The 27,826-nt window shown below is 31.1% G+C and overlaps 1 protein-coding gene and 1 pseudogene across 3 annotated transcripts; one reads left to right on the top strand and one right to left on the bottom strand.

Moving 5' to 3' along the window:
- LOC18599402 (uncharacterized) lies at positions 1–14,257 on the bottom strand. Of its 2 annotated transcripts, none has more exons than XM_088806277.1 (10): positions 14,031–14,257; positions 11,293–13,869; positions 9,526–9,990; positions 8,690–9,415; positions 4,075–4,887; positions 3,356–3,853; positions 1,827–2,468; positions 894–1,733; positions 542–660; positions 1–426 (listed from the first exon to the last, which is right to left on the bottom strand). In XM_088806277.1, exons 2-9 carry the CDS (start codon positions 13,813–13,815, stop codon positions 622–624), a joined length of 6,546 nt encoding a protein of 2,181 aa, XP_088662403.1. In that variant the 5' UTR covers positions 13,816–13,869; positions 14,031–14,257; the 3' UTR covers positions 1–426; positions 542–621. The 2 variants fall into 2 exon arrangements, with proteins under 2 accessions (XP_088662403.1, XP_088662404.1); XM_088806278.1 differs by having other exon boundaries at positions 1–423; positions 536–660.
- LOC148762864 (sterol 3-beta-glucosyltransferase UGT80A2-like) lies at positions 14,216–27,587 on the top strand (annotated as a pseudogene). Its single transcript, XR_016026373.1, has 6 exons — positions 14,216–14,311; positions 24,779–24,881; positions 24,988–25,064; positions 26,194–26,241; positions 26,319–26,468; positions 27,413–27,587. The product of XR_016026373.1 is annotated as a sterol 3-beta-glucosyltransferase UGT80A2-like (transcript).
- The last annotated feature ends 239 nt before the right edge of the window (positions 27,588–27,826 follow it).

Below are 27,826 nucleotides of genomic sequence, written 5' to 3' on the forward strand. Positions count from 1 at the left end.
TTTAAAAAAGTTAATATCCTCATAATTAGAAATTGTGATAGTTTTTTGAACGTCTTCTATGTAACATGTAACGGTGATAATTGAAACTCATAAGTTACATGCAATAAATGCAACTGAATCAATCATGTCTTTATCCCCACCGGTCACATTCCAGGGACCCAAATTGAAGTGTTTCTACTCCCAGATACGTACTACAGAATGAACATCATTAATACAATTGTAGGCGGCAAAATAGAGATATTTGCTGGCAAGTACCCAACTCTGGAGAAGCTCAAACAGGGAGCCAATTTTGACATCTCTATTCAACAACCATGGACCATCATATATAAGCTGACAGTTGAAAGTAATGAAATGAAATAACCTTCTGGGTTCCAAGGACAGCGGCTGCCAACTAGGCAGCTTCATTCTTCACTAGAGCAATTCAATCTGCAATCAAAAGGCATCTCATCAATCGTCAGTCTATAAATTGCAAGTTTTCCATTATGGATGAAATAAAGTAGACAAATGAAGGATTATGAAATTAGAACAGGTACTTAATTACCATCGGATTTCAATTGAAGGAAAATGAGCCTGTCTCATAGGCACCAAAACATGCATATTGCCTTATTCCAGCTTGGGCAACTAATTGGTAACCTCAGTCACTTCAGAATTTCCAGCATTCTATGATCATAAGAAACAACATATTCAAAGGTACAACCAATTAGTTATGCGGTAAAATACACCAAGTTACATTTTGTAATAAAATTCATTATTAAAGAGAAGACATTAAAAGCTTTATGTCTATAGCTTCAAAGGGCAGAATTATAGCAAAGGCAGTCATTTTCATTTTGTAATCATTAGTAGGCTGATGAAAACTAGGAAAACATAGGAAAATCCTTTAAATTGATGCATACCATTTCTTCGAACAGCTGTTTTATAGTAGTTTTAAGGTCGCCTTCCCACCTTCCTTTTTCTTCCTCCTCTGTCAATTGCACTTGCTTCAGTTTTGGTGTGCTTAAATCTCCTTGACAGAAAATCTTCATTTTTGGGCACTCCCTCACAATCATCTTTCCCAAGACTGGGAATTCAAATCTGTGATCCCCTAAGCAAAAGCTTGCTAGACTTGGTAGACAACTTAGTTGCAAATACTTCAATCGGGTGAAAACAATGCCACCTTCCATTTCATCACCCCCACATGCTATGATTTCCTCTATTATCTCACAATCAGTTATGCTCATTCTCTCCAGTAGCACCAAGCTCTTAGCTGTTGAGCATGCTATTAAATTTATGAATCCATGACATCTTGAAACTTCCAGATTGGTTAAATTTTCGAAAGACACCAAAGATGGCACTAAAGTCTTTAATTTGCCACATTCCACCACTTCAAGAATTCTCAGGTTATAGAAAATTGGTATGGGTCGAAACCCTTCCTCCCAGAGATGTGTTAGCTCTGGAAGTTTAGACAACCTCAATTCACTTAAGCGAGTGAGTGTCAATGCATGTCTTTCCTCATCACTGAGTTCTTCAGACTGGAATATTTGACAGAAGGAAGCATCACTCAGAACTAGCTTTTCAAGATTTGGTAATGACTGGATGAAGCAATATGGAAGAACAGTTGATTTCTCAGGAATGCACATGAGCTCAAGAACTTTCAGTTTCTTGAAACATTTTGTTGAGAGTACTTGGCTATGCCATGTCCCTTTCACAGTATCGTTCTGCTTCAATCTTAAATCTTCTAAAATAGGGAACGTAATCTGAATGATTAACATGCGTGTTAAACAAAAACCAACAGTTGTAATTGGTTAAATTATAAAAGACAAAGAGTTTTACAAGTTTTGTATTCATACCTCATCGACCCAAAACAATGGCTGTTGATTTGAGATTTTAACCTGACTCTCTGTATGTGTTTCTCCAAAGCAAGGACATTCTGCAGCAAATATCTCTACTTTGTGGCATTCAATCACCTCCATTTTTTTCAATGATGGCCATTCTGTGGCAAGTATCTTAGAGTATAAACTTTTCAATTTGGGCAATTTTTCAAGTCTAAGGTATGTCACTCGGGGAAATACAAACTTAGTTTCTGTTTCAACCACAATCGATTGAGTAGTTGTTATTGCATGTGATTGATTAGCAATGAGTGCTTGTGGCTCAAATATTTCTTCTAATGAATCGCAATTCACAATCTGCAATTTGTTTAATGAATCGCAATTCACAATCAACAACATGCTGCTCATCTTTTCTTCTTCTGTCAATCCTTCCATGAGGATTACTTCTTCCATGATCTTACAGTCCAAAATCGAAAGGCTATGGAGTTGCATAAAATGTTTTACCATGAAAGATGGAAACAGATATTTCAAATTGTGACACCCCTGTATCCTAATCCATTTCAAATTGTAAACATGATAAGAGGATGCTAATTGTTGGATATGCCATATCTTTTGAACGTTAATTGAGGACAGATCCAAATCGTACAATTTGGGACACACAACCTGCAGACATAATTCTCATTAGTATGAAAAAGTTTTCGTTTCTTTAAAAAAATAAAAATGAACTGAAAACAGTGATTTCAGAGAATGGATATGTTAACGATAAGGCATGATAGTCAACAGTAAGATTAAAAAGCAATAATTGAAAGATAAATATATATATGTATATAAAACCTATAGAGCCTCCCATTCTAAGAATCAAGCTCAAAATTGGTTCAACTTATTCATTTAACTATTATTCTATTATTAAAATAATAAATTTTAATTATATTTGAAAATTAAAATTAAATAAAATATACTGTTTCATAAAAAATATTTTAATTGGGTAGGTTCGAGTCAGACTTGAACTTAAAATATATGCCTAAGCCCAAACCTAATTGGAACAAATCCACGAGCCTAGGTGGGTACTTGTAAGAAATGTCTTAAAAATATATGCCTAAGAAATGTCGTAAGGCATTAAAATATTAAAAAAACTTTATGTGATTACAAAAGGAAAGAAATATTTTAAAAGAATAGATAAAAGAAATGCGATAAAGGGAGTTAGTACTTGTAGTCATTTCTTCGTATATTAATACCATCAAACTTGACACTATCTCTTTTTTTCTTTTCAGTCACACTTAACACTGTCTAACTCTTTTTTTTTCTGTTACTATGCAATAAAATTGATCAAACTAAAAAAAAAGGACATTTAAATATTTGATTCAATGGTAGATATATGCATCTCATATTACTTAAAAGAGCTAAATTTGAATTCATTCTACACTCATATAAAGAAACAAGAACAAAAGAGATGCATGTATAAGTAGAATTTAAGTGACGGACGTACATAAAAAAGAGAGGAAATAAAATCTTACAAAAATATAAAAATGAATCTTCGCTAACAAACTGACCTTGTCGCTGAAAAAAGTTGCAGTAATATCCCCTTTTTCACTTCCATCACCACCCGTCTCTTTCTCCTTGTCCCTTGAATATGAAGAAGCAGCAAATGTACTCATTTTTGGACAGTCCACTATCCTAATTGTGCCCAACCTTGGAAATTTAAGAGCTCGATTTCCCGAATAAAAACTTGTCAAGTTGGAACATGACTCAATTTTTATGTCGTTGAGCTTAGGGAACGTGAACTTATCTGTCATTGCTTCCTCCTCGACTCCGTGTTCCACGATGACTACTTCCACCGAGGGACAATCTATTACTTCTAATGTGAATAATTGCTGGAGGCTCAAAGCCATTGAGGGGGTAAAAATGTATTTCAAGCTGCTACAATTACAAACTTTCAACCTTTCAAGGTTTTTGAAGTCCAAAATTTCTTGAGGGTTTCTATTCCATGTTTCCATCAACTCGGAAAATGTGTCTGAGAGCTCCAAATTCCTTCCGTAATGATATTCACCCTAACAAACCCAATATATTGCAATAGTTATATCTGGTGCAACATAACATTAAGCACAAATACAAATAATAACAATAATCCTTCTTCTTTAGTTATTGAACTAATATCTTTTTAATTTCTAAAACAATGAAAGAAGGCAATATTTCAATCAGAAAAGTAAAATTGAGCAGCAGTTTACAAAATAAATTGAGCAGGATCGAAGCGTCATGAATTAATTCATACCTTTTCGGTGTACAACTGTTGTATGGTGGTATTAAGGTCACCAGCCCAACGCCCTTTGTTATCGTAACGTGATTCTTTTACTCTCTGTAATTGTGGGGTGCTTAAAACTCCCTGAGAAAAAACCTTCAAGCTAGTACAGCTATTCACAATTAAGTCTTCCAAGGATAGAAATGTGAAGGTGTGATTCCCTCGACAAAAGCTTGCGAGGCTCTGTAAATAATGGAGTTCTAAATATTTCAGCTTGCCGAAAGTGATCTCATTCTCATCTCCTTCGTTTGCAACTATTGCTGTCATCCTCTGGCAGTATTGTATCGTCATTTTTGTTAGTTGTACCAGACTCTGGACTACTGAAGGTGGAAATAAATATATCATCTTCTTGCACCGTTGCACTTCAAAAGTTGTGAGATTTCGAAAAGATGCTGAGGAGGGTCCAAAAAATATCGAATCATCACACCCCACAACTTCAAGAGTTTCCAGATTAGAAAGAATGTGGCCCAGCTCTGAATCTTTCTTCCATATATATCTAAGATTTTTACAATAATTCAAATTTAATTTTCTAATTCGTGAGAGTATCCCAGCATCAGGCTTTTCACCAACATCTCCTTCACAAAAGACTAGCTTTTCGAAGTCACAATGAGAGAGCTTAATATTTTCAAGATTGTGCAATTTTTGGACCAAAAAAATTGGAAAATTGGAGCCTCCCACCTCAAAAACTTTAATATGGTGAAAGAAGTCAGCGGGAAACTGGGCATCACTTATCATTGCAATGTCATCCATTTTTGATAACCGCAACTCCTCTAATTTGGGAATGACCTAAGAAACCAATCAAATAAGAAAAAGACAGAGTCAATGTTGCTCTAAAAGGCCTTTTAAAAAAAAAACAAGGTCAAAAGAAAAAAAAAGTTATTCTTAGTCAAGACACACACACACACACACATATATATATATATATATATAAATATGCATGCATAAAAGATATAGATGAAAGCTATACAAGTTCAGGTTAATGCTCTCCTCAACCCATTAATTTTTACATTGCTTGGACTAGTTTAATTCTGTTAAAAAGAATTTGAGAGTTTCAAACACCTAAAAGTGTTTATCCTTTTTTTTCATACATACCAAGAAGTAGTATGCCTTAGGATGCATAATGACGGTAGAGATAATCTTCCTTTAGATGTAATAGATAATCTAAATTTATGAATGTATACATCTTTCAAATCAAACATTAAAGGATCAAATTGTGCCTTGGGCATTCATTTGAAGAAAGTCAAAAACACCATCTAATCTTCGTACTTTTTAATTTTGTTTAATTTAATCTCTGTACTTAAAATCGAAGTAATTTAATCTCTTAATTTTATAAATTACATCAATTTAGTCCCTCCTCCAAATAACATCTAAATTTGTCATTAAAAGATAACGTCAGCGATGATGTGTCACATTTTGATAACGTGGCATACTCCGTGACATAGAGTGATGACGTGACAATGCCACGTGATACTATACAACGTCGTGGTAGTGCTGATGTGGCATTGACATGCATGTCAGTGCCACGTTGCAAATAAAAAAAAATTCAAAAAAAATTCTAACACGTCATAAGGACTAAATCAACATGTCAATGCCCTGTGGTAGGTCAAAATATTCAAAAAAAAAAATTTACCACATCATAGGGACTAAATTGAACAAACATATATAACACAAGAACTAATTGAACAAAATCGAAATGTTGAAGTACTAAATTGAAAAATAATTTAAAAAATATAAATCTTTAAATAAATTATTGATATGCTTCTTAATAAGCAAAATATTTAAATGTAAAAGATTTACAATGTTAAAAAATATATAAAAATATTTTTTTTACTTAATTATTTGATTTTAAAATATTTACATTAATTTATTATTTTTACAAAAGTTACGTTTAAATTCTTCTTCGATAAAAAATAATTTGAAAAAATTTCATACTTATAGTCAAATTTAGATGAATAACTTGTATTACGTAAAAATAAAACAATATAAAATAACTAAATATGTTGATTTAGTTACAACTTCTATAATTTACAAATACACATTCTTTGAAAATTATTCAACTCTTACCCAATTTACTTTTTATTTAAATTTACTCAAAATTTCTTATAAAACGATTTTGTTTAAATTCAAATACAACAATTAAATTTTGTTAAATTTAAATTTACAAAAAATTTATTAATAAAATAAAATAATACAAATATTTATAATTATATTTAACTTTATCAACCATAAATATAATCTTTAATATAAAAATTTCAACTTAAAAAATATAACTTGAAATATTAAACAAAATAAAAAATTGAAAAGGTGAAACTCAAATTTTATGATTGTAATAAAAGTTTATCATGTCCAAATTAAGCAAGTTAAAATGAGAAATTATTTTTACAATCATTGCTAACTTCATATCTCCTTCATTCAATTTTTTAAAAGAAGAATTAAACCAATATATTTTACTAATTTGACTTTAGCTCAAATTAAAAACTAAGTTAAATAAATTTCATATTTTTATACTATTATAAATAAAAAAATATTTAATTATTTTATATTATTTTATTTTAACATAATATAAGTTATTTATCTAAATTTGACTTCAGATATAAAATTTTTTAAAAATATTTTTTATAAAAAGAGAATTCAAACTTAATTTTTGTAAAAACGATAAATTAATTTACATATTCTAAAATCAAAGAAATAAATAAAAAAATATTTATATATTTTTTTTTACACCATAAATTGTTTACACTTAAATATTTGACTTATTAATAAATATATCAATAATCTACTTATATATTTATTTTTTTAATTTAATCCCTTAATATCTCAATTTTGTTCAATTTAATTTCTGTGTTATATATTTTTGTTCAATTGAGTACCTATACCATGATAGTTTTTTAAAAAAAAATTTTTTTTATATGTAACATGGCAATAGCATGTCAGCATGTTAATACCACGTCATGGTATAGTGCCACATGACATTGCCACGTCATCACTCTATGCCTTGTGACATGCCATGTTATTAAAATATAACACATCAATACTAACGTCATCCTTTAACAACAAAATTGGATGTCGTTAAAGAAGAGACTAAATTGACGCAATTTTCAAAATCAATGAACTAAATTGCTTCGATTTTTAATACATAGACTAAATTGAACAAAGTTGAAAAGTACAAAAACTGAATTGATCTTTTGACCATTTCTAAATAGATAAAACTAAATACAATAATTCTTTATGCAAGAAAATAAATTTTCACCAAAATGGTATAAATAAAATGTTTACTGATATCGTAATGTAATACAAGTTTTGTGTTGCAGACTTAATGAGCTTCTAATGGCCCAAAAACCAAAAAGTTGTTGTCTAAGAGAAGGATAAGTGTAAAAGATCTATGATAATCTATTAAGCTGCTATTTAGAAAATATAGAATGAAGGGAGAAATTTAATTAATTAAACTAGTTTTTTTTTTGAAAAGCAATTAATTAAACTAGTTATTACGGTAGTTCATAGTATGAAATAGTACTCTCCCTTTTCTTTTTCTTTGTTATTTTTTTAGCTATCCCAAAATCAAGTTTATTTTTCTTAGACACTTAATAGTCTTATTTTTTTTATATTACAAACTTATTTTTTTTTATGATTTATTTTATTTTTTCATATTAAAAAATATTGAACACCTATATCACAAAAAAATTTTCAAATTTTAATATAAAATAAATCAAAGTCAAAAGTTTTCGTCTTAATCTTCTTGAAAGTCAAGGAGAGACAAAGAAAAAGGAAGGGAAGGAGTATAAGATAAAATCTACTTTTCATAATTTTTTTGGCTTTTTTGTGTTAAAAAGCATTGAAAATCTATATTATAAAAAATTTTAAATTTTAATATAAAATAAATCAAAATCAATTTTTTTTTAATCTCCCTAAAAGTTAAAGAAGGACTAAGAAAAAAAAAAGGAGAGAAGAGTATAAGATAAAGCTAAGGAAATGAATTATATTAAACAACACTATCTTCTCCCATGTTTGGTGTGCAAATATTGAGAGTATGATAAGATGATTTTTATCATATATTGTATTTGTTGTGGGTAAGATAAAACGTATAATAAGATGATTATTTGTTTCATTAATAGAGCGGAGAGACCATAGCAGTATTTTTAAGAAGGTAGGAATCTGGGAAGGTTTTGTTGGACCAGAAAATATAGAAATGCAACAGATCCTACAACAAAATTGAATTTTAATCACATTTTTTTAGACAACATTTTTTTATATAACAAAACCTTATGTGTACTTTAAATTTTATATTTCAAGAATCAAACCTTTTGCATTATTGGTAGGAAAAAGCGTTTTTCATTACAAATTTAATGTTTTTATAAGTTAAAATTGAAATTAATAACGGAGCTAGACATAAATTCTATTAAAACTGAATTTTTTTCATTTAACACATATGCTTCTTAATTTTATTATTATTATTATTAATTGATGACAAATTAAAAAATTTATTATACTTTAAATTTCAAAATTACGTATTACTGACAGATATCGATATGCCATGCATGTGACCCTGTCCATGTTTCAGTTTTGAAATAGTGAAGGTTCAGAATCATACCTCTTCACCCAAGAAAAGTGATTGTGCTTTTATGAATTCCCGTCTGTCATGGATACTAAAGCCTTCTGAAGCTATTATCTTTATTAAAGTAGCACAAGCTGTCTCCAATGTTTTCAACATCGGCCAGAGTATTGTATGTTGCCCTGGATAGAAACATTTCAGCTCCGTTAGGTTTGTAAGCGCCAGTGAAGACACTCGAGGAAACTCAAACCTAACCGGCTGCTCCAATCCATCCCCTGCGGACACAATCTCCTCCACCCCACAACGACTTATTGCTAGATATTCGAGTTGGGGAAGATCTTTGGCTATTGATGCTGGAAATAGATTTTTCAGACTCTCACAACTCCGAACACCTACTTTTCGTAGATTTTGAAAGGTAAGACTTCCTTGGGGATCTTTATTCCATACATGCTTCAGTTTTGGTAGATTATAAATATACAATTTCATTAGTTGAGAATCTACAGCATGTGTTTCTTTGTTATTTAACACTGCAACCCCAACCTCAAACATCTGTTCTAGTGAATCACATCTCCCCACTATAAGTGTTTTTAGGCTTTGAAGTACTCCGAAAACATTAGACGGAAAAAGAGCCAATAACTCATCACAGCATTCAACAATCATTTCTTCTAATTTGCCAAAGGAACCTGCTAGAAGTTGATCATGAAACATCTTCTTCACATTTCTCAAGTGGCAAAGTGTCATCCTTTCCAAGCTGGGAACTGCAGCCTATATAATTCGTGCGGATGAGTAAAAAGTTACTAGAGTTAATTCATGAAACTAAGGCAAAAGAATAAAGGAGAACAAGAGAGAGCAGTAAGAGTGAAAGACTAATTCACCTTCTCATTGAAGAGAGCCTGTATACTGGACTCATATTTCCCCTCCATTTTAGTTTCACTAATGAATTCCTTTAATTTAGGGCATTGTTTAATCGTCAACACTTTCAGTAAGGGGAACTCAATATTATAATTTCCTGAGCAAAAGTTGAGGAGATTTTGAAGATCCTTTATTACCAGGGAGTTTAATTGAGGGAAGCAAATTACATCTTCCTGTTCTTCTTTTATTTCCACCGTAAATATTATCTCTCTTAAGCACTTGCAATTTACTATCTCAAACTGTTCAAGGTGTACCAGATTTCTAGCAACAGAGGGAAATAACAGATGTTGTAAGTAATGACAGCCCTCAATGATGATGGTCTTCAAATTCGGAAGGCAAAAACAATAAGTCTCTGAAAGCTGGCTGTGCCATATCCTTTGGGTCTTAATTGAGGACAATCGCAAGCTTGTCAATTGAGGGAACACAATCTGCACACATGTAAAATACTTTTTCCTTAAAAATCAAGAGAATATATGTGTATATCTTAAAATGTGAAGTCCAAAAAGAACAATTGTTTTATCTAATTCGATGAAAATATATCAAGTGATCACAATTTATTTTTGTTACTTATTATATATTAGATAATAAACATTTGACATTATAACTTTTAAGCATAAGACATTAATTCAATTTGGAGTCCACGTATTTGTAAAAGTCTTAATTAGAATAGGAAAAAAAAAAGTTTGAAGTAAAACATTAGTTCCATCACTAAGATACAAACTTAAAGATTACATTTAGCTAATTTATTTACGACATAAATGTTTTACTTTATTATGTTTATTTTAATTACATTAGTACATATTTATTATTACTTATTATATATTTATTGTTATCTTGTTTAAATTTCAAAAAAAATTATATATTTATTGTTATTATTATCATTTAATGATGAAAAAATTATTATTAATTAATGATAATATTAGTAATACAACAAAATCAAAGAAACTATATTTAACTTATTGATTTTCTTTGAAAATTTTTATGTTTTAAAAGGTTCTTCTAAAATTATTATCTTTATTTGTAATTTTTAACCATCCATGACATAAATCATAAGTATCGAGATATCATTAAATTTAATAAAAAAAAAAAACAAAAAAAAAACACAAATACATAAAACTGGTCTACACCTTAGCTTCTTAGACTAACCATTTATGCAAGCGAAAAGATCATCACTTCATATTTGCAGTCACTATGTATTCTTAGTTAGATGTAGAAGTTATCATAAGCCATTTCGTTGATACTTTTATTACTTGCTTTTCACTTTTTGAGGAATATTTATAAACTGAAGGCAAAAAAAGGAAAAATTAATATCATAAAAGATTTAAAATTAACAAATAGTTAAATGTAACGCCAATAATAACACAGTTGGTTTATAAAGTATATGTTTTGTATATAATCCTCGAACATGTTTTGTGCTTCTGAAATAGAAAATAGCAAAAGTGTTAACCAAATAAAATCAAAATTAACTTGTACGTGCTTTTTTCTACTATCATGCTCTTCAAATTGCCCCAGCTAATAATCAAAACTATGAAAAATAACATCACTCTCTATGGATGCAAAAGCCAAACAATCAATAGCCAGCATCAGAGTTTTATCCTTTTGGTCTCTAACATTTAGCAATTATGATATGAATGAAAGCAAAAGTTGGAAAATGAAATGGGAAGCGAAACCCATATATATATGTGAAATGTATAATTAAGCCATTGAATAATCCCTAAATAAATAAATACCTGTTTATTGAAAAGGGGCTTGGTGCTTGTATTCCCCTGCTCCTGCTGGGATGTGGAACTCATCCTGTCTTCGGAGCAAAAGCTAATGAGCTGCGGCAGATCTTGGAGTGTCATGGACTGTAATTGAGAAAACTGAGTTTTCTCCGTTGCTATATACTGGACTTCCAAACCATTTTGGATGTGAAGTTTCTTTAAATGTGGAAAATCTTCACCAATATTCAACTCAGGAACTACATTCTTGATACCTTCAAGTTCATCTAGATACAAATCTTCTGTCTTCTTTAACAACATTTTCACCCCATGATCCAAGTAAATGCTTGTATCTAACTTGAATCTCAGTGTTCTTGAGCATTCATACTCATCGTCCCAATCCCATGCACCATCACCTATAAAAATCTTGTATCTGTCCAATGTCTCACTGAACAGGCATTCTGGAATTATTTGGGCATTCGGAATACCAGTATACAAAGTGGTTAGATAAGACAAATGCTTCAATTCCTCAAGACTAGCATTTCTTCTTTCACTACCAAGTACTTCATCATCCCATCGAACAAAGCTATCTTCCAAATATAATTCTTCTAATTTGGACAAATTGGATAAGATATTTGGTGGGATGATTTTGAGTTTAGTACAATGACTCAAATCTAACAACCTTAACCGAGTCAATTGTGCTATCTCCCTGGGTAGCGCTTTAATATCTGAGCCTGCAAGGCTAAGGATTTCTAATTTCTTGAGCTTTCCAATAATGGTTATGTCTTCCAGCGCACATCGATTTAAACGCAACGTGTGAAGGTTTGTTAGGAGATTAATTGACACAGGTAGAGATTGAAACTGCATTCTAGCCAAATGTAGGACTTTGAGTCTTTCTGTTCCCCGGAAGAAGTTTGCTGGAATATGCACTGAACCTTCATTGTTCATAAAGAAGAAGGAAAGATGTGAACACTCTAACTCATCAGGAAGCTCACTGATATTAGGAGAACTTAAAAAAATCACACTGCAATTTTTCATTCTCTCCTGATCAGGCCACTCTTTTTGCACATCACCATCTCTCAACACAAACATATGGTGGTCCCTTGATGCAATTGATATGGCAACATCCCGAACAACATCATGGATGTCAAACTGCTCATCATTATAACCATCAAGCAACAAACAAGACGCTTTGAGCTTACTCACCACTGTCAACACTTTATTTCTTGCTTCTTTTATTGTGTTGATACCACGAAAGGAACCCAAACCCATGATGTAAGACAACAAGCATTCAACGGAACCATTATGACCAATTAAACTACAAAGCAAGAAAGGGAACTTAACTTCCTCATCTTCTAAATAATTGTAACTCAACTCTATAGGTAAATAAACACCCGCTGTTATCCCTTTGCTTCTTGATGAGGGCCACTTTAGTTCACGCAAAGCATTCTCCCATTCAAACAAACGTTTGTTTCTCAAAGCCCTTGCAACTGTTGCGATGGCGATCGGCAGTCCCGCACATTTCTTTGCTACCTTGATAGCTGTAGGCTGCAGATCACAACTTTCGACACAGTCACCAGCCATCTTTTTAAACAGGTCCCAGGCTTCGTTTTCATTTAAAAGACCAACTGCAAAATTTTTCTGAGTTTCCATCCCACTTGATAAAACATCGAGATGCCTAGACGTTAGCAGTATCTTGCATCCCTCATGTTCATTTCCAAAAGGAATCCCAACTTCCTCGAGATCTAATCTTTCCCAAATATCATCCAAAACAACAAGAATCTTCTTCTCTTTCTGCAATCTTTCTCGTAGTCTATGTGCCCTTCCAACCCTACTCTGTTCCTCAAATTTTAAACCCAATAACTCTGCAACTTGGTTTTGAATGTCCTTAACATCAAGGGTCTGAGTTACGGTTGCTATAACTACGGAATCAAATAACTTGCCCTCCTTGACTTGTCTAGCAACTTCTTTGACTAGCGTGGTCTTGCCAACGCCACCCATCCCGTGCACCCCTACAATACTGAAACTAGGTTCTTTCAGTGCCTCCATGATTCCATTGAAAACCAGCGTTCTTGACTCGAATGCTTCGAAATCTTTAACAGATGCGACCGTGGTACCTTGTGGAACTGCACGATACGAAACCCCATTAAATTTGCCCTGTTTGAGTAGCTCCGCTACAGCCTTCGCCTCCTCTTCGGCATCCACGCTAAGCTTGTAACGAGTCCAGAAACAAGGACACAAGCCTAGGAAACACTTTTTCTTTGCTTTTTCTTCATCCTGCATTACTTTCTCTACTTCTTCAGCGATCTTCTTGTTGACAGTAGTCAGCCACGTATAGACATCGTGTTGAATCTCTTCCCCATTCCCCTTAGCAGTATCAACAGAATGCTGTACTCTTTCCCTTGCATCCTTCAGTCTCTCAACTTGATTCTTGAGGGTCCTGACCTGGTTCTCATCATTGCAAAGGTATTTGAAATGGTTTTTGATGGTAGAGGTCGTGTACGCTGCAGCTGCTTTGACAATGGAGCTAACGACGCCAACAACAAAGTCCATTTTGTTTTCTTTTTGTTTTTTGTATTTTGTTTTTCTAAGTTGTGGGTAGCAAAACTGAAAAAAGAAAAGCTATGGGTAAAACATAAAAAGAAGACAGAGAAACAGGGGAGGAAAACCAGAAAAGAAAATTACAATGGAAGGGGAAGAAAGAAGAGCCTCTTATACAGCAAGCACAACCAAAGGGCCTAAAATTGAAAGGGTTTAGAGTGGCGTACCTCCACAAAAGATGAGAAATTTTCCCTTTCTTCACCTTCACTGATGAGACTGAAGAAGAGAAGGATTCTTGAAAATATTACTTCAGCAATTAATTCTCCCACTCATCAAGGGGCAACGAGATTAAGTTGACATAGGCTAAGAGTAGCCTAAGAAAGTTTTATTTTGGGAGAAAACTGGAGAACAGATGGGCATTGTCCCTAGGCAGTCTATACGACATGACAAGAAGAGTGCAGAGACTGCCAATTACTTCTACGTAGAAAAACATGTGATGGCCAACGAGGCAAGTGTCTACTTTGTCAGTGCGATTGCGACATGACAAGAAAGTACGAAACTAACACATTGATTAATAACTAAAAATATGATACACAGTGAATATTTATATACATTGATTAATAACTAATTAAAAATATTTTTTATTAGTGTCAATGAATACGAAACTAACACATTTCAAAAATTTATATTTTCAAGTACAAATTCAATTTCTCTTTACAAACAACGCTGCCAAAGATTAATGACGCGATAATGACTTATTTTCTCCAATAGTTGCAGTGTCTGTAATACTAGTTAAGTTTCACCCAAAAAAGAAAACATATAATAATATTATATATAAATCCAACGCATTAAAAAAGGTTGGTGTGCTAAAAATGACGGAGAGGCCAAGTGTCAGTAACCAATTCGATGTCTCTTGGTTTCGTTATGTTACATACAAAAAACATATGTTTTGCACATGAAAATTTGTTGTTTAGTAAATTTTTAATTATAATTTAACAATTTTAGATTTAAAAGTTTCATTAAAATATAAAATTTAAAAGTAAAAATGATTCAAATCTTATTTTGCTTTAAAAGTGATTTAGTATTATTAAAATTAACAATCAATACAATAATTCATCTCAAAAGATAATATAAAATCATAATATTATCATAAAAATTATCTGATAAGTAATTTTCCTATCATGTTACGTGAACTTTTACTTTGACTTTAATATTTGACAAGTGAACTTTTACAAACACAAACAAGGACAGAGGCAAAAGCACTAGGGTTGGGAATGCATGAAGACTAATATAGTAGCTTCATCAGATTATTAAATCAATAATTTCACTGTGCAGGACTTTAGCTTAATAACCTTTAAAGAGAACTGTTACTAAAAGAATTTGAATATCATGCTGACAAATACAACAGTGATAAAGTATAAAATATCAAAGATGAAAAATATAATTAAAAATATAAATATTTTTAATTCTGTTTATAAAATTAATTGTTCTATTTTTAAAAATACTGCATATAATTATTCTTTTTGACCCAACATAGTTACAATTTTTTCGTGATAACAGGCGGAGAAGGCCACTTGCTATTATAATTTATACGAACGTGAGTTACACATGGTCAAAAGTTTCACGTGGTTCAACAATTAGGGACGGCTGTTTTTGCTTTCAATGCGATCACGTGGACTGGGTCGACTGGGTCTCAAGTTTTGTCGGCTGAAGCTTTTTTCAAGTTTTAGGCTTGAAAGAAAATACGGAGGGGGTTATGCATGTATTTTTTAATTTTTTGATAAATTTAATCAGTTTAATTTTACTTTTTCAACATCTTTAATGAATCTATTAATTTTAAAAGAAATATTCTCATCCTTTCATGAATCCAACAGTTTTTGCTTTCAATGTTTTCAATATCTTTTTGCATATGTATGAATATATTATTATATTTAACAATGTGATTTTTCAAAAAAATATAAATTTAACATAAAGTTGTAAAAAAGTGTAATAATTAATAATTATTATAATGGTATAACTTGAGGAACCCACTATTTTGTGGCCGACATTAAAAGAAATAAAGGTTCATACATAAAGTAATTATGTGCTTTTGCAAAAGAAAATTGTGAAAGTCAAGTTTAAAGACCTGATAATGTGAAAACAAGACTTTCCCTCGGCCCTACTTCTGCTTCCAATTATTTTATTTCTAACTTCTTTGTTTTAACTATGTATTAGAAACAATGTGTACTAGATTTTAGATATCGGATTCTCCCTTTACGTCTATTTTGTATTCAAGTTTAGATGTAAGTCCTACTCTCTTATCTCGACCTAGACCTCCCGTAGCTCTTACGAATAAATAAAATTTCACTTTCATCAACAAAAAATAAAAAACTTTTATTCTTCACGAAATATTAATCAGGACTTTTAAAGATTAGTCTAATCATGACATGCTAATTTATTGTAATGAATTTTTATTCAACTTAATATTATACACTATTACTTCTATTCATACCAAAATGATTGGTTTTTATATTTTTTTATTATTATTTTTTAAAAATCATAAACATGTTAAAAATATATAATTTGTAATTTTTTGAAATAAAAATGTTTAAACATTATTTTTTACAAAATAATTTTATATAATATTTTAAAAATAATTATTTAAAATTACATTTATTTGATAAAAAATCAAATAAGAAAAAGTATAATGTAACGAGGGTACGTTCTTTAAGCCTTTTATTAGAAAAGAAACCAATTTTAAGTCACGATCATGCTTTCATTATTTTATATTTAAATTTTTATGAAAATGTTAATTATATTTTCTTTTCAAATATATGACTAATGTATAGTGTTATATATTTTTTATATATACTTATATACATTTTTTAAAAAAAATTAAGCTTTTATTAAAGTATAGTCAATGGCCAATTAGCCATTTGGCTTATTCAGTACAAAGGTAAGAAAGAACAGGAGATAAAAAAAACCACTGATTTCAACTAATCTAGATTGTGAGGCTGTCTAGATTCCGATTTGGGACATATTCTCTGTTACAAGCTCTCTAGATTTTACATATTAGTCTCACTACTCATCCAAGGCTTAAATTGTCCAAAGTCCCTCGCATATGCTGCATGGTTGTGCTGTCCAAACTCCACAATTGATGCGGTATGCTATTGCCTGTCCGAACTCTACTTTGGATGCACAATTTTCTGTTTTTAAATTCAAAAACCGTCCCCTTATATCACTTGGAGTCTTCAACCCCGAGAGTTATAGCTGATGTGGGCTCATCTCAGCTTGAACCGTTCCTATGTACCTATACCCATATACAAGTACATACAATAAAATAGAAAGAAAAGAGCAATTAGATTTTTATCAATTAATTTTATAAAAAATTTTATTTTGATAATTCAATAAAATAACATTTTGATTATTAATATTTATAAATATTATATATTTTAAACATTCAATCATTAAAAATAGTAAATTTTTCACTCGGTACTTCACATTAATATATATATATATATATATTAAAATAATTATTTATTTTTGCTCATAGTCATAAATTGAGACATAGTTTAGTAATTTATTAAGTACATGAAAAACATAGGAGGGTAAATAACCCTATAATATCTAGAGAATTTAAACTTAACATGTACAGATACATTCGTTGATGCATAATAAATTCTAACTAATTAACCATGTTGTCCGAATTTAAACAATTAGTTAAGTTCGAACAATTAGTTAACTAATTAACATGTCCAGGTACATGAAATCAGCCGTGCGTTGCACATGGACCGCTTTGCACCCCTTCTCTTTGCTTCAACATCTTTTCTTTCTATTTATCTGCTCTCCACATGGTAAACCGTGACCTCTTTGCACCCCCTTCACTTTCTCTCTCTTTGCTTCGACATCTGTTTTCTTTCTCTCTCTACATTCCACTTGGTCAATTCTGAAAACTCCCATTGGGGTTTTCTTTTAAATATATTAGACTATTATCCTTATAAACTCAACATAAAATGATAAGGTATCGATAATGCAATTAAATTCAGAACTCAGTAAAATAAAATCTATCTTTAATAAAATATTTTTAAGTATTTAGAAATATCTCCAATCCATTGCTCTAATATCAAATCTTCACCTAAGATCTACGGAGTATAAATCTTGCAAACAAAATACTTATATAGAAGGATAGATAGAAAGTAAATTTGAGAAAACTAATATTTAAAACAATATTAAAAATTTGAAGTTTTGAAAACAAATTTGAAATAGAAATATTGAAACTTAAGAGCAAGAGAATAAGAAAATTTGAAACTTTTATTTCAGAAAATCTTTTACAGAGAAATTCATAAACCTAGCTCTGCCTTCTTCAACACAAGGGAGTCGCCTTCTTACATGATAACAATATTAAAAATTGTTACAAAGTTTCATTAAAATTTCGATAGTTTCCATTATCTTTTTGAATTTTGACGAAAATGCCTTACAATCTTTAAACGTGCTTCGTTTGCAAGTTTCTTTTTTAATTTAGTTGAAGATGTTGTACAACTTCGCAGATGCGCTTCATTGTCCTTTTGACATCTTGATGCACCGTTAGTCTTGTGGCCCTGAGAATCAAGTGGCTTTTTTTAGGAGTCATGTGGCTTCTGACATGCTTTTGGGAAAGATGCTTTTGAAAGTGTTTTTTTTTTTTTTTTTTATTATTATTAGAGTGATGCCTAATGTTGATTGATCAATTAATTAATAATTTTAATTATTAAAGACGACGGTCTTGAAAAGTAACGGTGATGCAATGTGATCTATAGTACCGATTGTACGTAGAGGAAAAAAGCTCAGTTTTTTGTTGCAGGAACTTCAACTCCTGCATAAACAGAGGGCAATAGGAGGCAGTTTATTAGCAATAACTGAGTAATCATTCACTAACAAAGAGCAGAAAAGGATTTGAGGATAAATCATTTTAATTAAAAAGGAAAAATATTCAAAATAAATCTAAGAGATATAGTGCATTTTATTTATTTAACTGTTAACGTTTCGGTTGAGAAATTTTAAATATTAATATGTTATTTATAATTTAATTATTAATAATTTAAATATTAATATGTTATTTATAATTTAATTATTAATATATGAAAATATTAATATATTATTTATTGATTTAAATATAATTATAATTAAAATATTAAATTAACTTTAATTAATTTTTAAATTTAAAGTATTAATTTTTTATAATATATAATTAACAACTTAAACTTTTTATTTTAAATTATTTTTTACAATCATAAGGGATATTTTGATCCTTTCAATTTTAGAGACTATTCCCCCAACTATGAAATAAAAAATATCATAAAAAGTTTAATTAAATTTTGATTTTTGGTGATTTTAAAGAATATAGATATTTCGGAAGATATTTGCCAATCAAACTATGGAAAAAAAAATTTATGGGTGGAAAGTAAAAGGAAGTGAGAAGCCGACAAAAGAGAAGGGAACGAAAAAAAGAGCAAGCGAAAAACAAAGAAAGGGGAAAAGATAACAATTTGAAGCATTAAGTTATTGCCAATTGAAGTATGAAAAAAAGACTCAACTTTTTATTGTGTCTTTCTTTCTCTAGAATAATCTATAACTTAAGTTCAACGAGACTTTCAGAGTTAACCAGGTAGAGGGCAGAGAGAGTGAAAGGGAAAAGATGTTAAGCAAAGAGAGAAAAGAGAGGGGGCGCAAAGGGGTCAAAGTTAACTGCGTGAAGGGTGAATACAGAGAAAGAGAAAATAGTTAAAGCAAAGAGAGGGGCGCAAAAAGTCCGTGTGTTGCACATAGATAATATTCTAATTACATCTAATAATAAGCCCTCGTTGATCATATATGCATCACAAACCATCGAATTTTATTAAACAAAAATATAATATATTTGTCCAAACTAAAAGGAAAAATCAAGTTTTCCCATTTGTGTTAAATGTTTTATCGTTTGACTGTAGAATATCATTTTATAAATAACTAAAAATAAATTTTTTTAAAAAATTTAAATAACTCTTTAAAATTATAAATATTTATTTTTAAAAATTTTTAATTTAAATTTACTTATCAACGAAACGACACTTTGAGGAATGTGAAAGGTTCTGGGTTTTTTTTGAAGAAAAGCATAGGAACGCTTTGAGGTGGAGGACATGAGAAGAGTAGGAAAACAACAAAGCAAGAGGAAAACAAAGAACGTCGGGTTAAACAACAGGGCAAGCTGTACAGCACTAACTCTCACACTAGAGCGTTGCATCATGTATCAGAATCATAGGTCACCCAAGGCACAACAGGATGATGACGTGCATCAAATAAAACACATGGGGTCGGGGCCACTTGCTCAGTTATTATTTGTACATTATGGCGTGCTCGATTATTTTGTGATAAAGACAAGACGGGATAGTTTTCATTGACGTGTGCAGACTGGCTTTGTCCATTTATAAGGGAAGACTTACCAAAAGTGAGTCTTCATTTTTACCTTATCACTAGAATGGTGCCACGCTTCGCGTGGGTGCTGAATTCTTTATTAAAAATAATTTAATATTATAAATAATAATAATAATAATAATTAAAGAAAAATAATTTAAAATTTTAAAAGACTATAAATAATAGTTATAATGATAGTTTAAAGATAATTATTTACAAAAAAATTTAAAATATTTTCTCTTCTCTTATTAAGCAAAATTTTTTATTTAAATAATTTTTTTTGAAAACATTTAATTTTTTAGATCTTAATATATGCTAATATTGATTTAATCATATTTGGATAATTACATGATTCTAATAGTAAAATCAAATTCATATTGTGAAAATACAATATTTTAAAAATAATTATTGATAAGCTACATAATTGATACAATAAAATTATTAAAATAAAATGAATATTTTTTGAAAGTCAAAATAAAATGAATATTAATTATACTAATTAATTTTTTTTAGTTTTAATGATGAAATTTTCTCAATGATCTTCAATTTTAATTAATACTTTTTATCTTTACCTTTAAAATTATTTAAAATTAATCTACTTTATGATTCCTATCATGCCTCATTAAAATTTAAAAATTTATTTCAATTCAAATTTGAATGAAATCTAAAAATATTCACCACAATTTTTTTTTATATTTTATTTTATAAAAAATATATATTTCTTAACACATGAAGCACTGTTAGCTTCAATTTATTATAAACCAAAACACCATCACTCAATGGAAAAAAAACCTCTTCTAAAGCTAAAGAAAAAAAATCCCCTGTTGATAATCCTAATGTAACTGACTCTACTAAAATCATTTCAAAATTCTTTTTAAATTAATTATTTTAAATTAACCACATATTAATAAAAAAAATTATAAACGTAGTCAAATGTGGAAGCCCCTTTTATCCTTCCTTTTGCTTATTTTCTTATAATTTGAATATATGTGTATCCGTTTTATTCTTTCCTGATTTTCTATCTTATGATTGTAATATTTAACATTCTTTGTAATATATTTTTCTTTTGTTCAGATATATTATTACTATCAATTATTGTTTTACAACTTCTTGCAAAATAGTTTCCATTCCTTAGCAATAAAACATTGATGTGTTTTTATCTTATTATGACTTCATGTTACAAGTTTTTCATATTATAATGCCAGGGTCATTTCAGTATCAAAGCCCTGTTTAAAAGAGCACTGTCCACTCCTGTTTCATCTGAACATTCCCTCTACTTCCGTCTTCCATTCTTCTGTTTCTTCTTTCACTTGGTTGCAGTTTTGCTACTGGGATTACTTACATTACTCCCTGTTCAACAAAGCCACCCCCGACCTCTCCTCCCTCCACCCTCCAATCTCTCCAATCCTTCTTTCTCCACCATAAGAGGACAACCAGGTAAAAATAAAAAAGAAAGGACTCTGTTGTATTTGTTGTATTTGCATGAGCTGCATTTGTTCTTCTTGTCTCATAGTTAGATTCCTATACACTCAACTGTATCAAATTTCAAAAGACTTGTCAATTTGTCATCAGAAACTGTTCATCCAAAAATGTGGCATGTAATAGTGCTGTTGGTCTAAAAGATAGCATAATGTGTGAAGAATACAATTTTATGAAAAAAAAATGGAAACATAAACAAAAACAATATTACGAAGAGCAATCTCATGTCTATGATAAAAACAAACAATATTATTTGATGAATCATGTCAATAAGAATAACAAAGAATATTATTTGATGAAGTTTATATTATGTAGAGAGCGAGAGAGAGAGAGAGAGTTCTCAAATGTGCAAGATGTGAAGATACGTAACATTAACAGGGTCTTGAGCAATGGAATTTAAAATGCAAGACTAGACAACAATAAGGGATCAAGGGTTTCTTTCTCTAGAGTGACATGCTGGAAAAAAGTGAAAAGTTATGGATGTACGATCTAAGAGGATACATAGAGTTCACAGCGGATCTTAAATAACATGAAGTCTCGTCTTAAATCTAAGAAAACATAATACAGGGTTCGAAAACAAAGCTAACAAATTTCAAGGGTAAAGTAAAAAACCAAGCCAATATTAATTATTGAAAACAACCTAAGCATTTAAGAGATCAAGGAACTCTTGAGCTCTATTTAACATATCACAACCTGCTGATTGAACAAAATTCTTTAAGACATATTAATTAATTCTGTTTGGCCTTCAGATTATGCATTTAATCAAGAATTAATTCTATTGGAAATGACTATTCTTTCAATTTCATTACCTTGTCACATTTGATGTGACCACATGATAACTCCAATCATTTTAATGAATATCATGTAAAAGTAGAATGTAGAAACGTATGTTCATCAAAAAAAAAAAGTACTAGTAAAAACATATTGCTCTATTGGACTTTAAATCCCTCAGGCATATGACAAGTTAGTAATACCTTTTTAATTAATGACAAAGAATGTGTGAATTAATAGTGAGATGTCAAGCATGTTGCACCATACATAATATAGGAATTCTAATAAAAAAATGAGAGACTCGTTGCTTGCACATGATTTTAGTGGAAATGTAACGTTCGGGGTTGTGACTAGCATAATAATTTAAAAAATAAAAAAAAAATGGACACAAAAGAAACTTTGAATGGTTTACCATCGTCCATTCAGGTCAAAAGGAATTAGGCAAGGTGGCTGGCATAAATAGTGAACTGAGTATCTTGTAGCTTTAGGTAGCGAATGATACGGTGGAGTGAACATTCAATTTACCATAGATGTCCTCTTGATTTCTGGAACCAGTTTGCTTGCATGTCCTACTTAAATTTCACCTTAAAGCTTTTCTATTCTTTTCTGGTACAACCTCAAAGCTATTTCGGAACCCAAATAATCATCTTTTAAGAACTTTGATAAAATAACACATCTATAAACGTGATTAAACAATTAACGTAATTAAATCACTTGATCAAGGTATGATACCTTGAAATGTTAAGTGAAAAGAAACGTGTTTGGCACTTTGATCGAGGCAGCTTGTTTGTTATTTTAATTTGTAGGAAACACGAGTCATACATGGTCAAGAGCTTTACATAGTTCAAGAATTATTTTTATATATTAAACTTAATAATGTGTTAAATGAAGTTGTAAAAGAGTATAATAATTAATAATTAATCTATTTTCAAATACACAAGGTGCCAAACACTCTCTCTTTGTGGCCAGACATTGAAAAACTAAAGGTTCATGGAAAAAAATAATTCTGAAAGCCAAGGTTTAGAGAATTGATAATGTGAAACACGACTTTCCCTCGGCCCTACTTCTGCCTCCAATTATTTTGTTCCTTACTTTATAGTTTTAACCATGTGCTAGAAAACTATATGCAAACTAGATTTCAGATATTGGACTTTCCTTTAAGTCTATGTTGTGTTTAAATTTAAATGTTAAGTGAACGTTTACTTAGGTTTAAACTCATCAACAAGTCTTTCATTCTCTTCCTCTTTTGTTACCAAGGATTCTCTGATTCATGCTTTACTGGATCAGCCTTTGAAGCTACGGAATTTGAATTTTCAATTGGAAACAAACTTCTTGCAGCTAAGTATCTGAGGATAAAAAAAAAAAAGACTTAATCTCCTTTCTTGGTGTTTCGCTTATTTGTTTTCTCAGCTTAAAATTAATTTGGAAATGCTGAGAGAGGAAAGAGAGAGCTGAACAGGGCAAGGGCTACCAAAACAGAGTTCAACAGCATGCCAGCATCCACGGTCCACACCTTGAGAGAGAAACTAAATCCCACAACTTATATAATTTTAGGATGTTGTAAACAATTCAAGATTTCACTAATAAATGGTTTTTCATTTTTTTTTCTAATAATTAAAAAAAAGGAAAGAAAATACTAGCAAAACAGAGTAGCAACGCTCCCAGCTCATGATTTTCGAGGGGTTTGTTCATTGATTCAGAACACATTTATAGAGGCCTAAAAAAGCAGCAGAAGAACATTTTTTTTTAGAAGTTCAAATAAAAAAAATGTTGGCACGTTCCAATCAAAGTGGGCTCTGCCATTACACAAGCTGATTGGGGACGAAAGATTGATGTAGTTGGCTTTTGTTTCCTTGAGCTTGCATCTAGTTATGAACCACCAGATTCACTTGTTAAATGGCTGCTAGGAGGCGATAAAAAGCCCATTTATATTGGCTTCGATAGTCTTGTGAGTTTTCTTCTAAACAAGTCTTCCCATCTTTTGGATATTTATTATAGTGAAAGATTGCAATAGTTTATTTTTCTCGTACAATTTTGACTTTTTCTATTGAACTCGTCTCTAAAAGTAGTTTTCGTGCATAAATGTGTTTTTCTCTATTCCATTACCTTATGATTTTATTGATTATTTTAATAATTAGAATTGTTTATGTGGTATTAACTTTACTCTCTCCAGAGAATTAAGTGCATTTAACTGTTTTTACGTGATTTTACTGTAAAAAAAGAATTTACTATTGGCTTCATTAGACCACTCATTCTGTTTCTTCATCATGTTCTGTTAATCTAGAATTAAATTGCTCTAACAGCTGTTAATTTTTAACAGCCTGTTCAGGAACCAGAAAGGATGACCCAGATAACAGTGCAAGCTCTAGAAAAAACTGGACAAAGAGGCATCATTAACACAGGCTGGGCCGGTCTTGGCAATTGTAATTTTCACGTTCTCTCCTCATATTTCCTTCGTTAGATGTTTAGCGCTTAATTGTCCTTTGTTCACTGTATGGAGTGCATTGCGCTTAATTGTCTTTTGTCCAGTGGCAGAACGAAAGGACTTTGTGTAGTTACTGGACAATTGCCCCCATGACTGGCTATTCTCACGATGTATGGCTGTGGTAAGTTGTAAATGTAAAACTTATAGCTTCTACAGCGGTTGAAATTTATCTGCTCATATTTCATATTTGATGTCATTTTCATGTAAGTGCTAGATATTTATGAGCAATGAGTTTGGTGAACCATGATTTGTACATATATTTTATATGGGGATAGTGTGTTATATGTCTCAAACAATTGTTCTATTTAGAACCTTTAAACAAGTGGATCCATAAGCTCCTTAGCCTTGGGAGTTTTTGTTTTTTTTTTAATGTTATTGCATAGAGTGTTATTGTCTTCAATTCCCTATATTCTATTGTCATGGCAACAATAGGAGCGGTGGTAGTTTCATTCGAAGCCTTTTATAAGGATAAAAGGCCATCATCAAAGTATTTCATTTCATTATATTTGCTTAGTCACTTGCTGAATGCATCATTATTATGCCTTTTTATGTATCCTGAAGTTGAATTATCTAAGGGGTGTTCAGTGGAATATTATGAAACTGGTTTGTAATTGGAATGGTTGTCTCCCTTGTTCCTTTTAATACTATGGGTGTTGAATTGTGTTCCTTCTGATGGATCCCAAATGGATTGCCTGATGACATTACCTCAATAACACTTTTTGTTGGTTTTAACTTTTTTGACTGCTAACTGCTAGATGAGACTTGTTGAGTTCTTCTTTCACTATCTCTCGATAAATTCAACCTGACTTGGACTTTTTCCCACTCAAAAATTCATTTTTCCTTTTCATGCTCCCACTCTTCTCAAATCCCTTTACATTTTGTATCTTCCTACCTCTTTTTTCTTTTTATCTCTGCAAATCTCACTTTGCTAAACTTTTGTCATTACTTTATTTTTCTAAAATTTTTAATACTTGTTTTAGTTAACAGAAATTTCTTTTTAATTATTTTTATCCACTCATGTTGGTGGTCTACAATTGGTGAATATTTGATGAAATGGGTCGATGAGATGCTTCATTAGCGACACGGTTATCTCCTTATTACTTTTCTCTGTTAAATGTTTGAAGAACTGATTTAATTGAGGGCTTGAACAGTAAAGCTCTATTTGGCTGTATGGTTCTATTTATTTGTTGATTTGGCCATTATATGTAATTGGAAATGTGATGAACTGTGTCCTTGCATGTTTTCCCCAGGTTCATCATGGTGGAGCTGGAACTACTGCAGCTGGTCTCAAAGCTGCGGTAACCTGCTGTTCCCAAGATTATATTCCTCTGATCATTTCTCCAACTTTTTAAAGCATCTTTACTCTTGTATTCAGTGTCCAACAACCATTGTACCTTTCTTCGGAGACCAGCCTTTCTGGGGCGAGAGAGTGCATTCCAGAGGAGTAGGTCCTGCACCCATTCCTGTTGAGGAGTTCTCACTTGAGAAGCTGGTTGCTGCAATAAAATTTATGCTGGATCCTGAGGTATGATGAATTCCCTACAGAATAAACTTTGAAATCTGCATGAGGTCTTATTATTATGAACTTTCCATTATATTAACCAGTTTTGGTTTAGGCATCAGCTTTGTATTTAACTTATAACTTTTTAGTCATTTTTATCTGTAAAAGAACAGCAGCCATGTGGTAAGGTTTCTATCTTGCTTCTTTTGAGGTTTTGGGAGGTTGACCCATTATGTGATGGTTTGGTTGCTTTATTAGGACCTTGAGGTCATGGGATTAAGTTTCAAAAAGAGTCTCTCTACAAAGCCAGGGTTTATGGCTACAGCTTTGTTCTGCCCTGAATAATTTGTGTCTTTTAGCAAAATTACCAGATTGCTTTACACAGAAACCATATTGCCCTGCTTTAATTACTTGCTTTTTGCTTCAATGGAAAACAAAAAAATCAATGTTAGCATACAACAATAAAAATATGTTTGAAGAATTAAACATTTAGAGTGACATAAATCAAGAATGCCTTTATATTGTCATGCTTTAAGTTTTCCCCTGTAATCTACAAGCTCACCTTTAGCTTTAACCAAACACAATATTGTTTTTGTTGTTTGTTTTACCTTATAGCAAAAATAATTACAGAAAGAAAATAGTAAAAATGATGGCAAAATGGAGCAATGATGATGCAAAATCTGACAACTTTTTCCTTTTCCTTTCCACTAATGAGTGACAAAGCTGTTATTTAACAAATGATAGTGTTCAAATTTTAGGCAAGAAGAGACATTTCCCAACCAGCAAAAGAAAATGGGAAATTTAGAAAAAAAAAAAAAAACAAATTTAATTGGAGCTTAGTGAGAGGACATATGAACATATATGCTTAAGTATTTTCACCATGTAAGTGGTTTTGAGAGTAGTACATGGTATTCTAACTTTTTTGAATGTTGTGCTGAAGAAGTTAAACACAAATTGGTTTCATGCAGGTGAAAAGACGTGCTGTGGAGTTAGCAGAGGCGATGGCAGGTGAGGATGGAGTAGCAGGTGCAGTAAATGCCTTGTATAAACATTTTCCTGGCAAAAAGTCCAAAGGATGAAAGCAAGGCAGCCCCAACTCCTTCAGGAGTATTTTCTATAAGACGTTGTTTTGGTCGCACATAACGTAATCTTCAAGCTTCTTCTTCAGAAATGTTGTTGTAATTCAGTGAAGCTACCAAGGACAGTTACTTTCTAACTATCGGCATTCAGCACAAATGGAGCTTGGATTTAGCAGTTTGCACTTCCTTTAATGGAGTGAATGATTTCTTTTGTTGCAGAATTGCATTGCATCTTTGGTCTTTCCTTCCTTGGATGATTTGCAAATTACAAGCTTTTTCTGTCATTGCTCTAGACCGGTCAAA

The sequence above is a fragment of the Theobroma cacao genome, chromosome 5, assembly GCF_053813885.1.
Source record: "Theobroma cacao isolate CCN51 chromosome 5, ASM5381388v1, whole genome shotgun sequence".
Classification (NCBI taxonomy): Eukaryota; Viridiplantae; Streptophyta; class Magnoliopsida; order Malvales; family Malvaceae; genus Theobroma; species Theobroma cacao.